Raw genomic sequence first — 13427 nt, forward strand, 5'->3', positions numbered from 1 at the left:
ATCTTATGCTGTGGGTTCAGCTCCACTATTCAGTGAGGACGATCTAATAGAGGACAGTCAGCAGCTACTGCCCAGCCAAGAAGTGGAGGAGACATCCGCCGCTTTTTCCACTAGGCGGGCAAGTAATGATGAGGAGAGTGACGTGGGAGGTGGAACTGTTAAGGAACCTGAGGAGGACATCAGTGACGTGCAGACACTTGTTGATGATGATGATGAAGCCAATCGCAATTGGGAGCCGATTGCAGAAGGGGCTTCATCATCATCAAGAGAAGAGGGTTGCAAATTGCCCTTGAGGCAGCAGCTGAACCAGCAAGGTGGTAGCATGGTTGGCAGTCAGCATGGTGGCAGAAGTGGAAATTCTGGACCCAAACGTACCCGGGGGAAACCACCTGCTTCGCGGCAGCTTACCTTCCTGGGAGGTAGTGGAACAGGGGTTCCTGGAGACGGCGGCAGTAGCAGTCAATTAGTGCGGACTGTTGGCGGGAAAATCAGCTACCCGGAGGTGTGGTAGTTTTTCATCAAGCATCCGGAGGAGGTTAACCTGGCCACATGCAAGATGTGTCGTCAGAAGGTGAAGCGTGGCTAGGCTCCCAATGTTGGCACCACGGCCCTGCGTTAACATATGCTGCGCCACAATAAAGCGGCCTGGGAGAACCGTGGCTCCGATGTGGTGGTCCAGCCTGCTGCATCACCCAGTGGCACACTGCTCCCTCTTTCAGCCAGCCAAGGCTCCACCACCTCCGAAGGGAGCTGTGTGTCATACCCTCCTTTTGTCGCTCCAGATGCTCCTGCTCCTCCTACTTTGAGTTAGTCATTCTGCCAGCAAACCATTGGCGAAGCCATGTCCAAGAGACAACAGTTTATGCCCACTCATCCAACGGCGCAGAAGCTGAATGTGCTCCTGTCTAAGTTGCTGGTGCTGCAGTCCCTCCCTTTTCAAGTGGTGGACTCCGCACCTTTCAGAGAACTGATGGCTTGTGCAGAACCGAGGTAGAGAGTCCCAAGCCGTCATTTCTTTGCGAAGAAGGCAGTACCAGCCCTGCACAATTTTGTGGAAGAGAAGTTGGGCCAGTCCTTGAGCCTTTCGGTGTGTACCAAAGTGCACGACAGTGCTGAAATCTGGAGCTGTAACTATTATCAGGGACAATACATGTCCTTTATGGCCCACTGGGTGAATGTGGTTCCTGCACAGCCATAACAGCAACTTGGACAAGTCACACCGTTTCCTCCTCCACGCTCTCAGGCCGTTGGTACTGTGACAGTGTGCAACTCTGCCTTCTTATCCTCCACCGTGTCCTCAGCCTCCACTGCACGGACAAGTCTCAGTGCCCCTCCAGCAATTCATGGGTGCAGGGCACGGCGGGAACAAGCTGTTTTTTACATGGTTTGCCTTGGCGAATGGAGTCACACAGGGGAGGAACTGCTAAAAGTAATTCATAAAGAAATCAGAGCATGGCTTACTCCACGAAAACTGGAAATGGGAAGAACATCTTGTCTGCGCTGCGACAAGGAAGACTGAGCCATGTGCCCTGCATGGCACGTGTTCAATCTGGTTGTCAAGCGGTTCCTGAAGTGTTCCCCCCCATTTGCAAAACATCCTAACAATGGGAAGGAAACTTTGCATGCACTTCATCTATTTGTACACCACAAAGCACACCCTCCTTGAGCTGCAGGGTCAGAACGGTATCCCCCAACATTGTCTGATTTGCGACAATTCCACACGTTGGAATTCCCCAGTCCATATGTTGGACTGACTATACGAACAGAGAAAATTTCTTAATGATCCAAGCAGATAGGGGTACTCCCCTGTGTAACTTCAATCTCAACCAGTGGCAGCTAATACATGACACCTGCCGTTTGCTCAGGCCCTTTGAGGAAGCCACATTATTAGTCAGTCGTCATGATTATGGGATGCTTCATTTCCTACAACACGTGTTGGAAACGATGGTTGGTCAGGGCACTGGGGATGTGGAGCCTACTTCTCACGGCCACATGAGCCCTGTAGGGGCTGAACTGGAGGAGGAGGAGGGGGAGTGGAGCACAGTTTGGGTTTCGCAAAATGGGCGGTTTTTATAGTCATCTGACAGGAGAGGAGGAGCAGGAGCAGCCAGAGGAGCTAGAGGGTTATGAGGAAGGTGAGACAGAGGACCCAGGCACACCGTGGCAGTATGCAGTGGAGATGGAGGCAGAGAGTCCCTCCGAGTCACTTGCACAAGTCGTACGATGCATGTTCAGTTGCTTGCATAGTGACCGCCGAATTGTCACCATTCGGCAACAGGATGACTTATGGCTCTCCACCTTATTGGACCCTCGCTTCTGGCACAAAAGGGGGGCCTTTTTTACACCCACTGAGAGAGAGGACAAACTGACCTACTAAAGAGACATTCTGCATAGTCAGTTGGCCAATGCCAGACTGAGTCTACAGTCGCTGATGAGTACCTTTCTTCACCCACATAGTGAAACAAGTCATCAGCAGCAGGTAGACCTGGAGCAGGACCAGCAGGTGGCAGCATACCTTGACATGACCATGCCAACAAACCTTGAAGATCCGCTGGTCTTCTGGGCAGCCAAGTTTGATTTGTGGCCGCAACTAGCAGAGTTTTCCCTGGAAAAGCTGTCCTGCCCGGCCAGTAGTGTGTGCCATCAGAGCGGGTGTTTAGTGTGGCGGGGGCCATAGTCACCCCAAGGAGAACTTGTCTGTCCACGAAAAATGTGGAGACACTGACCTTTGTGAATATGAATCAGGCATGGATCAGCCAGGATTTCCACCCACCAGTAGATTGAGTAGATTGACCATGGTGCCACACCAACACTTCACAAATATGCATAGTGCCAAACAGATTTAAGGCACTGCTCCCTAGTTACAAACATTCCTCCACATGAGACCTTTTCACCCACCTTCGTCACTGGGTACTGGTATTGCCACCCACCGCACCACTCTGTCACCGGGTCACTTTCAGGACTCCTGATGCTGCCGACTCCAGGCTGTCTCATTCTGCCACAATATGTTCTCCTCATGCTGCTGCCACCTCCAGGCTGTGTCATTCAGCCACTATATGTTCTCCTCATGTTTCTGCCAACTCCAGGCTGTGCTATTCAGCCACTATATGTTCTCCTCATGCTGCTGCCGACTCCAGGCTGTGCCATTCAGCCACTATATGTTCTCCTAATGCTGTTGCCACCTCCAGGCTGTTTCATTCAGCCACTTTATGTTCTCCTCATGCTGCCGCAAACTCGGGGCTGTGCCATTCTGCCACTATATGGTCTCTCCATGCTTCCGCCACCTCCAGGGTGTGTCATTCAGCCACCATATGTTCTCCTCATGCTGCCACCCACTCCAGGTTGTGTCATTCAGCTACTAAATGTTCTCCTCATTATGCCACCAACTCCAGGCTGTGTCATTCAGCCACTATATGGTCTCCTCATGCTTCCGTCACCTCCAAGCTGTGTCATTCATCCACTATATGGTCTCCTCTTGCTGCTGCAAACTCCAGGCTGTGTCATTCAGCCACTATATGTTCTCCTCATGCTTCCGTCACCTCCAAGCTGTGTCATTCATCCACTATATGGTCTCCTCTTGCTGCTGCAAACTCCAGGCTGTGTCATTCAGCCACTATATGTTCTCCTCATGCTGCTGCAAACTCCAGGCTGTGCCATTCAGCCACTATATGTTCTCCACCTGCTGCCACCAACTCGAGGCTGTGCCATTCAGCCACTGTATGTTTTCTTCTTGCTTCCGTCACCTCCAGGCTGTGCTATTCAGCCACTATATGTTCTCCTCATGCTGCTGCCGACTCCAGGCTGTGCCATTCAGCCACTATATGTTCTCCTAATGCTGTTGCCACCTCCAGGCTGTTTCATTCAGCCACTTTATGTTCTCCTCATGCTGCCGCAAACTCGGGGCTGTGCCATTCTGCCACTATATGGTCTCTCCATGCTTCCGCCACCTCCAGGGTGTGTCATTCAGCCACCATATGTTCTCCTCATGCTGCCACCCACTCCAGGTTGTGTCATTCAGCTACTAAATGTTCTCCTCATTATGCCACCAACTCCAGGCTGTGTCATTCAGCCACTATATGGTCTCCTCATGCTTCCGTCACCTCCAAGCTGTGTCATTCATCCACTATATGGTCTCCTCTTGCTGCTGCAAACTCCAGGCTGTGTCATTCAGCCACTATATGTTCTTTTCATGCTGCTGCAAACTCCAGGCTGTGCCATTCAGCCACTATATGTTCTCCTCCTGCTGCCACCAACTCGAGGCTGTGCCATTCAGCCACTGTATGTTTTCTTCTTGCTTCCGTCACCTCCAGGCTGTGTCATTCAGCCACAATATGTTCTCCTCATGCTGCTGCCACCTCCAGGCTTTGTCATTCAGCCACTATATGGTCTCCTCATGCTTCCGTCACCTCCAAGCTGTGTCATTCAGCCACTATATGTTTTCTTCTTGCTTCCGCCACCTCCAGGCTGTCTCATTCTGCCACAATATGTTCTCCTCATGCTGCTGCCACCTCCAGGCTGTGTCATTCAGCCACTATATGTTCTCCTCATGCTTCTGCCAACTCCAGGCTGAGCCATTCAGCCGCCATATGTTCTCCTCATGCTGCCGCCAACTCCACGCTGTGCCATTCAGCCACTATATGGTCTCCTCATGCTTCAGCCACCTCCAGGCTGTGTCATTCAGCCACTATATGGTCTCCTTATGCTGCTGAGGTATTATCTAAAAAAAATTTATGATAGCACTAGCTACCTTAAATTTAAATTAGAAAATTCATCTTTTAATCTTAGGGATTGTGAAGCCCTATGGTCTCCTCATGCTGCTGGGACATTACCTAAACATTTTTATGGTAGCACTAGCTACAATAAATCTTCAATTTAAATTAGAAAATTCATCTTTTAATCTTAGGGATTGTGAGGCCCTATGGTCGCCTCATGCTGCCACCAACTGCAGGCTGTGTCATTCAGTCACTATATGGTCTCCTCTTGCTGCCACCAATTCCATGCTGCTGCCACCTCTATAATCTGTCATTGTGCCGCCATGTGACTTGTTAGATTGGGTTTTGTGGTAATACAGTATTAGTTCAAAGCAAACGCCAGGACATTAAACTTGGGAATATAATATAAATCTTAAATTTTAATTTAAAAAACTCGATGTAATCTTTTCAAGACTGAGGCCCTATGGTCGTCTATGTCATATTACCTGTGGAAGTATCACAAGAATCCAATTAAAAAGCTTGGAGCGATAACAATGAACCATAACTGATTTAATGAAACATTTGCACTTTCACAGTCAGGGGGGCGCTGAGAGGCAGGGGTTCGAACAGGTGGTACCTCGCCTGGTGGAGGACTGCCAGCTCAATGCTCACCAAAATGGGTAATCAAAAAATTAAAATGAATTCAAATTAAATTAAATGTCATACTGAAGAACAGTATTATTTCACTAACACAGCACACTACCTATGCATGTTAGGACAAGGCAAAGTGTTCTACACCCCTAATGAGCCTCTTTGTAGGCCAGAAATAGTCATTTTTAATAGCGATTCGCCGCAAAGAAATTCGGACCGAATCTAATTTTTTCGGAAAATTCGCCAAGTCGTTTGTATCCAATTTTTCAGAAATTCGCTCATTTCTACTCACAATGACCCAAGAGGTATAATATACTAACTAGCTTAGTATAACCTATAATGGTGAATATTAATAAATAAAAAAACACTAGCTATGTAGAGTAAATAATAGGCGGTGATTAAAAAAATAGCTAATTTTTTAAAATTTTAATTGTATCAAATATTCACAGACAATGTAAATGACAATAGACCAAACCACAGATAAAATATGATACCTATATAATGTACCATTGATGCATCCTTATCTCTTTAATATTTTGACATGTAAAGCAAAATCATCATGTACTATTAAAATGTATTAGTACCGATACCATACAGGAAAATTGTACATCTGTTTATTAAAAGGGAATCTGTCACCAGTGTCACCCACACTAACTGATGCAGGGTAACAGTGCTGGGGAATCTGTCACAGATTCTTATGGCATTTACCTATTTTTCCTTCGTTGCCCTGTTCCTAAATTATGCCTGAAAATCCTAATATACAAATGAAGTGCTTTGGTCCACTGGGGTGTTCCCAGTCCCAGCAGGTTAGTGCAGGAGATGCTGGTGAAAAATTCCATTTAATGTAGAAATGATACTACATGAAAATAAAATGATATAGTATTAAACATGCACCACAGTAAAACAATTATAGGAGGTGAATGATACACAATGATTAAACGTGTTCAACCAATAGTGCACTTTGGCCCTATAATCATTTTTTAAGTTGTACTTGTTATTCTGGTTGACGTGGTGCCTTGTAATTCAGCCCAAGTCACTGCATCGTTGGGATGACAGCAGCCAGTGAAGTCCTCTCCTCTGACCCAGCAGATTTCCTCTCTCGTCTGAGCGATTATGAGATCGCATTCCCTGCCCAGGTGGACCAGAGTGGAAAGTTCCTGACCTACGACCTACGCCGAGCACCTCCAAGCTTCCGCAGGACTCGACGAAGTATCTCTGATGAATCCAACCATCAGGTGTACTACCGGTTACAAGCTCAAAGTTCTAGCTATCTGCTCAACCTAACCCTGCAAAGAGATTTACTAGGACAGCACTTTACTGTTGAGTACTGGAAAAGTGGAGGTTTGGACTGGAAGCATGAGATGTATGAGGACTGTCATTATGTTGGCCACATACAAGACCAGCAGCTGAGCTCCAAGGTGGCCATTAGCAACTGCAATGGACTGGTGAGATGATTGTAACTTATGAGAATTAAACAAGTCAGGTTTTATTAGTCTTTTATCACAAAATAAATTAAATTGTGCCAATTTTATGTTTACAATTAATACAGCCCTTATATGATTGTAGATACTTGAAAAATGTACAGCATATAAGCATCTAGGAGTTATTCAGTTACTTAGAGAAAAATATTTTAAGGGGTACTCCAATTTTTTTTACATCAACTTTTGCCAGAAAGTTAAACAGATTTGTAAATTAGTTCTATTTAAAAATATTAATCCTTCCAGTACTTATCAGCTGCTGTATACTGCAGAGAAAGTTGTTTTCTTTTTGAATTTCCTTTCTGTCTAACCACAATGCTCTCTGCTGACACCTTTGTCCATTTTAGGAACTGTCCATAGTAGGAGCAAATCCCCATAGCAAACCTCTCCTGCTCTGGACAGTCCCTAAAATGGACAGAGGTGTCAGCAGAAAGCACTGTGGTCAGACACAAAAGAAATTCAAAAAGAAAAGAACTTCCTCTGTAGTATACAGCAGCTGATAAGTACTTGAAGGATTAAGATTTTTAAATAGAAGTAATTTACAAATCTGATTAACTTTCTGGCACCAGTTGATTTAAAAAATAAATAAATATATATATATATATATATATATATATATATATATATATATATTTACCAGGGGAGTATCACTTTAAGACACACTTACCTTAATTGCAATTGAATCATTTAAGTAGCAAGCTTATCTTCTGTGGAAGATGTATTTGGTTCTTCTATTTTCTTTTTCAGCTTGGAGTGATAGTGTCAGGGGAAGATGAATATCTGATTGAGCCACTTCCGCCAGGTGGAAACTATAATAAGACCAATGAGGGGACACCTCATGTGGTTTACAAGAGGTCTTCCTTGCAACGACAGCATCTTGATGCAGCCTGTGGTGTAATAGGTATAGTTTTAACAATTTTCCCTTCTGTATAGTTACAGCCAGTTGATTATCCTGCCAGAATAGACAAATAAGGGAGACTCTTGCCATGAAAGGGTTAACTTAGTCTGCAAAAATATATGTCAAAATAACATTAACGTAAATACAGGTGAAACTCGAAAAATTTGACTATCGTGCAAAAGTCCATTGTATTTCATTAAAGGGGTATTCAGGGTTTATACATCTAAGGATAGGGTATAAGATGTATGATGGAAGGGGTCCCGCCGCTGGGGACCCCCGCGATCTCGGTGCAGCCCCCGGCATTCTGTGCCGGGTGCTGCTTATGAGACAGGGACGTGACGTCACGGTCACGCCACGCTGCACAGAGATCACAGGGGTCCCCAGCGGTGGGACCCCTGCCATCATACATCTTATACTCTATCCTTTGGATAGGGGATAAGATGTATAAACCTGGAAAACACCTTTAATGCAACTTAAAAGGAAAGGAAGCATGAAGTGTTCCAAAATCTCCTGGTAGGATACAAGAAAGAAAACGGTGCGCACCTCGTGCAGGTAAACCAGGTAACTTTGTGTATAGATAGTTAGATAAATGGGCCAGCAGGGTGGTCCCTTACCTTACGGTGTTATGCTCAGAGCATAACACCTGCAGTCACTTTAAAATTAGAGAGGGGTCGCAGCATCCAGGTTCCTCTGGGCTCTGGGTAGTGGAGTCCAGTGTATCAATAGAGGAGTAAAGCGGATGATCCGATCACGAAAAAAATGTGTTCTGGAACACGTGATGGAAGAGGTCATAGGTCCCTTAGAGGTCTGCGCTCCTTCAGATGTTCCATTTTTTTCGTGATCGGATCATCCGCTTCACTCCTCTAAAATCTCCTGGTAGACGTATGCGTTGACCCTGGAGTTAATGAAGCACAGTGGACCAACACCAGCAGATGACATGGCTCCCCAAATTATGACAACTCACTGCTTGAACTATCTTGCTTTGCATGTAATGAGTCTCTCTCATATATTAGTTTTACCTTTTAAGTTCCATAACTGAAATAAATAAACTTTGCATGATATTCACATTTTTTGAGTTTCACCTGTACTAGGGCCCAAAGTTTTCCAAGCGTATTATTGGCCAGAGAAGACCAGTACATAATTCTAGTGCCATCTCTTCCTCGGATTATAAACACACACCCATCCAGCTCTCTACCTGATGTAAAACAAAACATGATTTATCAATCTAACTCATATTCTTCCATTATTCTGATGCAAACATCCTCCCCCCCCCCCGCGATCTGAAACTTATCCCTTATCCTTAGGATAGGGGACAAGTTTTTCCCCACTGGATATCTCCTTTACTCCCTTTTGTTTTTTCCTCCTCACCTTCTAAAAATCATAACACTTTCAATTTTCCCCCTACAGACCAATATGAGGGCACGTTTTTTGCGCCACCAATTTTACTCTGTAATGACCTGAGTCATTTCACCACAAAATCTACAGTAAAACCAGAAAAAAATATTTGTTGGGCAAAATTAAAAAGCAAACAAACGCCATTTTGTTAATTCTGGGGGATTCCAATTCTATGCAGAGCGGTAAATATGACACCTTATCTTTATTCTGTTGGTCTGTATGATAAAAATGATACCCAACTTATATAGGTTTGATTTTGTATTACTTCTGTTAAAAAATTATAACTTTTTGCACATAAATTAGTAAGTTTAAAATTTACATCTTCTGACCCCTATAACTTTATTTTTCCGTATAGAGGGATTTGTGAGGGCTCATTTTTTGCGCCGTGATCTGTAGTTTTTATCAATACAATTCTTGTTTTTATGGGACTTTTTGATCACTTTTTTTAGGCTGTACAACGTGACCAAAAATATTCCATTTTGGACTTACAAATACGCCATTGACCATGCGGTTTAATTAACGTTATATTTTTAGAGTTCGGACATTTACACACACGACAACACCACATATGTTTATGTGTATTTTTATTTACATATATGTATATATTTTTTTGTCACTGGAAATGGAGGGTGATTAAAACTTTTATTAGGAAAGGGGATAATTTACATTTATTTATATATATATATATTTTTACTTTTTTACACTATGTTTTAGTCCCCATAGGGGATTATTACATGCAATCCTTGGATTGCTTCCACTGTTCAATGCTATGCCATAGCATAGATCAGTGTTATCGGTGCTCGGTTGCTCCAGGCTGGTTGCACCGTGGTGGTCCCCATCAGAGGAGCTGCTGGGATACATTTTCTTATATTTTAGATGCCGCGTTCAACTCTGATTGCAGCATCTAAAGGGTTAATACTGGACATCGACGTGATCAGTGATGTCCGGTATTAGCCACGGGTCCCGGCTGCTGATAGCCGTCGGGACAACCCTGCTATGATGCAGGGTCAGCCCGTGACCCCGCGTCATAGAAGGGGAGCGGGACGAGGTTGTACATGTACACCCTTCAGGAGTTAGAGTACCTTTAATGATTTTGAAACCCTTAAATTGTATAACCCTCCCAGTTCACTGCCCCATCATGATAAACCACCCTCTCCATTTATTTTTATTATTTGTTAGTTTTCTACCTTCATGTACCTTCTGTATTTTCTGCTCAGTCTCAGTCAGATTCACAGACTGGGAAGGGGTGTTCCCCAGCAGACTGTGACCTCATCTGAAGCCATACCGGAGAGAACTTCCTCCCTCACTCTGCTACGCACAGCCCAGAGTTCACTGTGTGAGGTGAGCTATGATTTGATAAGGCTGTACACACCCCCCTCCGCATTTCCTGATTTTGGACTTCTCCAGGCCAGCAGGAGTCCAAAGTCTGTGCAAAAGATGGGGGAAAATGTGCTCTGGACAAGTGAGGAGACACATAGTGGCAGCTTTTTTAAACACAAATAAAACATAGAAAACTTTATTTTTTTTTAAACAAAGTACAGTAAAAATATTTTTTTTTTACTATAAGGAGTGTAATAGCAAAAATTAGCAAAAATCAGAGTGCCCATTTAATAATAGGGTTTAAAAGGGGCCTGAATGCATTTCTTTAGAGTAATAACATTATGAATACTAGATTTACAGGGACAGAACTTGATCCAGGGATTTATTCTGGTTACCATATTGGAGTCTATAAGGAATTTTACCCCATGGTATGGGGCAATGGGCATCAGCCTCAAAATGTTTTTTTTTTTTAAACAGCTGGAGGCACACATGTTGGGAAACACTGAGTTAAGTAACAAACTCTGTGTTTTGCAACCAGTGGGCCTCCAGCTGTTGCATAACTACAACCCCCAGCATGCACGGACAGCCAAAGGGCATGCTGGGAGTTGTAGTTTTGGAACAGCTGGAGGTTTGCGGGCAGGATACATTCCCTCAGGTGGGGGTTTACAGTGAGTTTCTCGCTGCAAGTTTGAGATGCAACAAATTTTTCGCTGCAGCTCAAACTCCCAGCGGGAAACTCGCTGTGAATCCCCATCTGTGTGAATGTACCCTAAAAACACTACACAAAATAAAAAGTAAAACACTACTTATACATATACGCCTACACAGTTACCCCCCTCCTTCCCCCCAATAAAAATGAGATTCGTCTAAAACGGAGCCTCCAGCTATTGCAAAACAACAACTCCCAGTGTTGCCAGACAGCTATTGACTGTCCAAGCATGCTGGGAGTCTTGAAGCAGCTGGAGGCACCCTGTTTGGGAAACACTGCCGTAGGGTAATTCTTGCATCTGGGTCCGCCTGTGTGCAAATCCCTAATTTAGGCCTCAAAAATGCATGGCGCTCTCTCACTTCGGAGCCCTGTCCTATTTCAAGGCAACAGTTTAGGGCCACATATGGGGTATTTCCGTACTTGGGAGAAATTGCCTAACAAACCATGGGGTCCTTTTTCTCCTTTTACCCCTCATGAAAAGGTAAAGTTGGGGTCTACTACAGCATGTTATTGTAAAATTTTTAAATTTTTTTACTCTAACATGCTGATGTTGCCCCAAACTTTTCATTTTCACAAGAAGTAAAATTTGTAACGCAATTTCTGTTTGTACGGAAATACCCCATATGTGGACGTAAAATAATCTGCGGCCGCACCGCAGGGCTCAGGAGTGAGAGCGCATCATGTACATTTGAGGTGATTTGCACAGGGGTGGCTGATCGTTACAGCAGTTCTGACAAACGCAAAAAAAAAAAATTGGGAAACTACATCCCTCATGAAATGTAACAAGGGTTATAGTGAGTCTTAAAGGAAAACTGTCAGATATTTTCTCCCGCTCTATCCACAGTACTGGTGGATAGTGTGGGAGACGCTGATTAAAACGAGCCCTACCTTGCCCAGATCCGCTCGGCCGTTCGCCCGCAATTGTGGTTTTATTCTATGTGTGTATCTTGCTGTAACTGGCATGGGCGGGGCTTCTGCACTGATGTCAGCACTGCTTATGAATATTCATCCCCCCTCCCTCCAGTTAGGAGCGGCGAAGAGAGGGAGAACTGGAGGAAGGGGGATTAATCACTCTGACGTCAGTGAAGAAGCCCCGCCCATGCCAGTTACAGCAAGATACACACATAGAATAAAACCACAATTGCAGGCGAACGGCCAGCCGGATCCGGGCAAGGTAGGGCTCGTCTTAATCAGCCTCTCCCGCACTATCCACCAGTACTGTGGATAGTGCGGGAGAAAATATCTGACAGTTTTCCTTTAACACTCCACAGGTGTTTGAAGAATTTTCGTTAAAGTTGGACATGAAAATGTTTTTATTTTTTCACTAAAATGCAGGTGTTATCCCACATTTTTCATTTTCACAAGGGGTAATAGGAAAAAAGCCCCACAAAATTTGTAACCCCATTTCTTCTGAGTATGGAAATACCCCATGTGTGGATATGAAGTGCTCTGCGGGCGAACTACAATGCTCAGAAGAGAAGGAGCGCCACATGGCTTTTCGAGAGAGCATGTGTCTGGAATTGAAGGCTATGTGCGTTTACAAAGCCCCCATGGTGCCAGAACAGGGGAACACCCCCCCCCCCCACATATGACGCCATTTTGGAAACTACACCCCTCTCGGACTGTAATAAGGGGTGCAGTGAGCATTTACACCCGACAGGTGTCTGACAGATTTTTGAACAATGGTCCATGAAAATGAAAAAGTAAATTTTTCATTTGCACAGCCCACTGTTCCAAAGATCTGTCAAGATCTGCACCCCTTATTAAATTCTGTGAGGGGTGTAGTTTCCAAAAGTGGGTCACATGTAGGGGGTCCACTGTTCTGGCACTACGGGGGGCTTTATAAACGCACATGCAAACGCCCTTCCATTCCAACCAAATTCTCTCTCCAAAAGCCCAATGACGCTCCTTCTCGTCTTAGCATTGTAGTTCGCCCGCAGAGCACTTTACATCCACATATGGGGTATTTCCATACTAAGAAGAAAGGGGGTTAAAAATTTTGGGAGGCTTTTCTCCTATTACCCCTTGTGAAAATAAAAAATTTGGGGTAACACCAGCATTTTATGAAAAAAATCTAATTTTTCATCTTCACGTCCAACTTTAATGGAAATTTGTCAAACACCTGTGGGGTGTAAAGGCTCACTGTACCCCTTGTTACGTTCCTTGTGGGACCATAGGGGCCTCCTAAATGCTACATGCCCCCCAAAAACCATTTTAGCAAAATTTGCTTTCAAAAAGACAAATGTGACTCCTTCTCTTCTGAGCATTGTAGTGTGCCAGCAGAG

The 13427-nt window shown here is 44.6% G+C and overlaps 2 protein-coding genes across 3 annotated transcripts in view; one reads left to right on the top strand and one right to left on the bottom strand.

Annotated features, from left to right (window-relative positions):
• The window catches only part of LOC130367743 (tyrosine-protein kinase ZAP-70), a 318125-nt gene that overhangs the window by 275236 nt on the left and 29462 nt on the right, over window positions 1-13427 (bottom strand). The window contains exon 2 of one of the 2 annotated variants that reach the window (XM_056570477.1): window positions 7488-7707. The gene's annotated coding sequence lies outside the window, so the exon portion shown is untranslated. Of the gene's footprint in view, window positions 1-7487; window positions 7708-13427 lie in introns of those variants that run through there. The other variant, XM_056570457.1, reaches the window with a different exon arrangement.
• Window positions 1-13427, top strand: part of ADAMTS10 (ADAM metallopeptidase with thrombospondin type 1 motif 10) — a 206800-nt gene that overhangs the window by 75330 nt on the left and 118043 nt on the right. The window contains exons 5-6 of the mRNA XM_056570437.1: window positions 6432-6787; window positions 7568-7721. Of these exons, the coding sequence (XP_056426412.1) occupies window positions 6432-6787; window positions 7568-7721 (510 nt within the window). The remainder of the gene's footprint in view (window positions 1-6431; window positions 6788-7567; window positions 7722-13427) is intronic.

The sequence above is a fragment of the Hyla sarda genome, chromosome 1 (genome assembly GCF_029499605.1).
Source record: "Hyla sarda isolate aHylSar1 chromosome 1, aHylSar1.hap1, whole genome shotgun sequence".
In the NCBI taxonomy this organism is placed as follows: Eukaryota; Metazoa; Chordata; class Amphibia; order Anura; family Hylidae; genus Hyla; species Hyla sarda.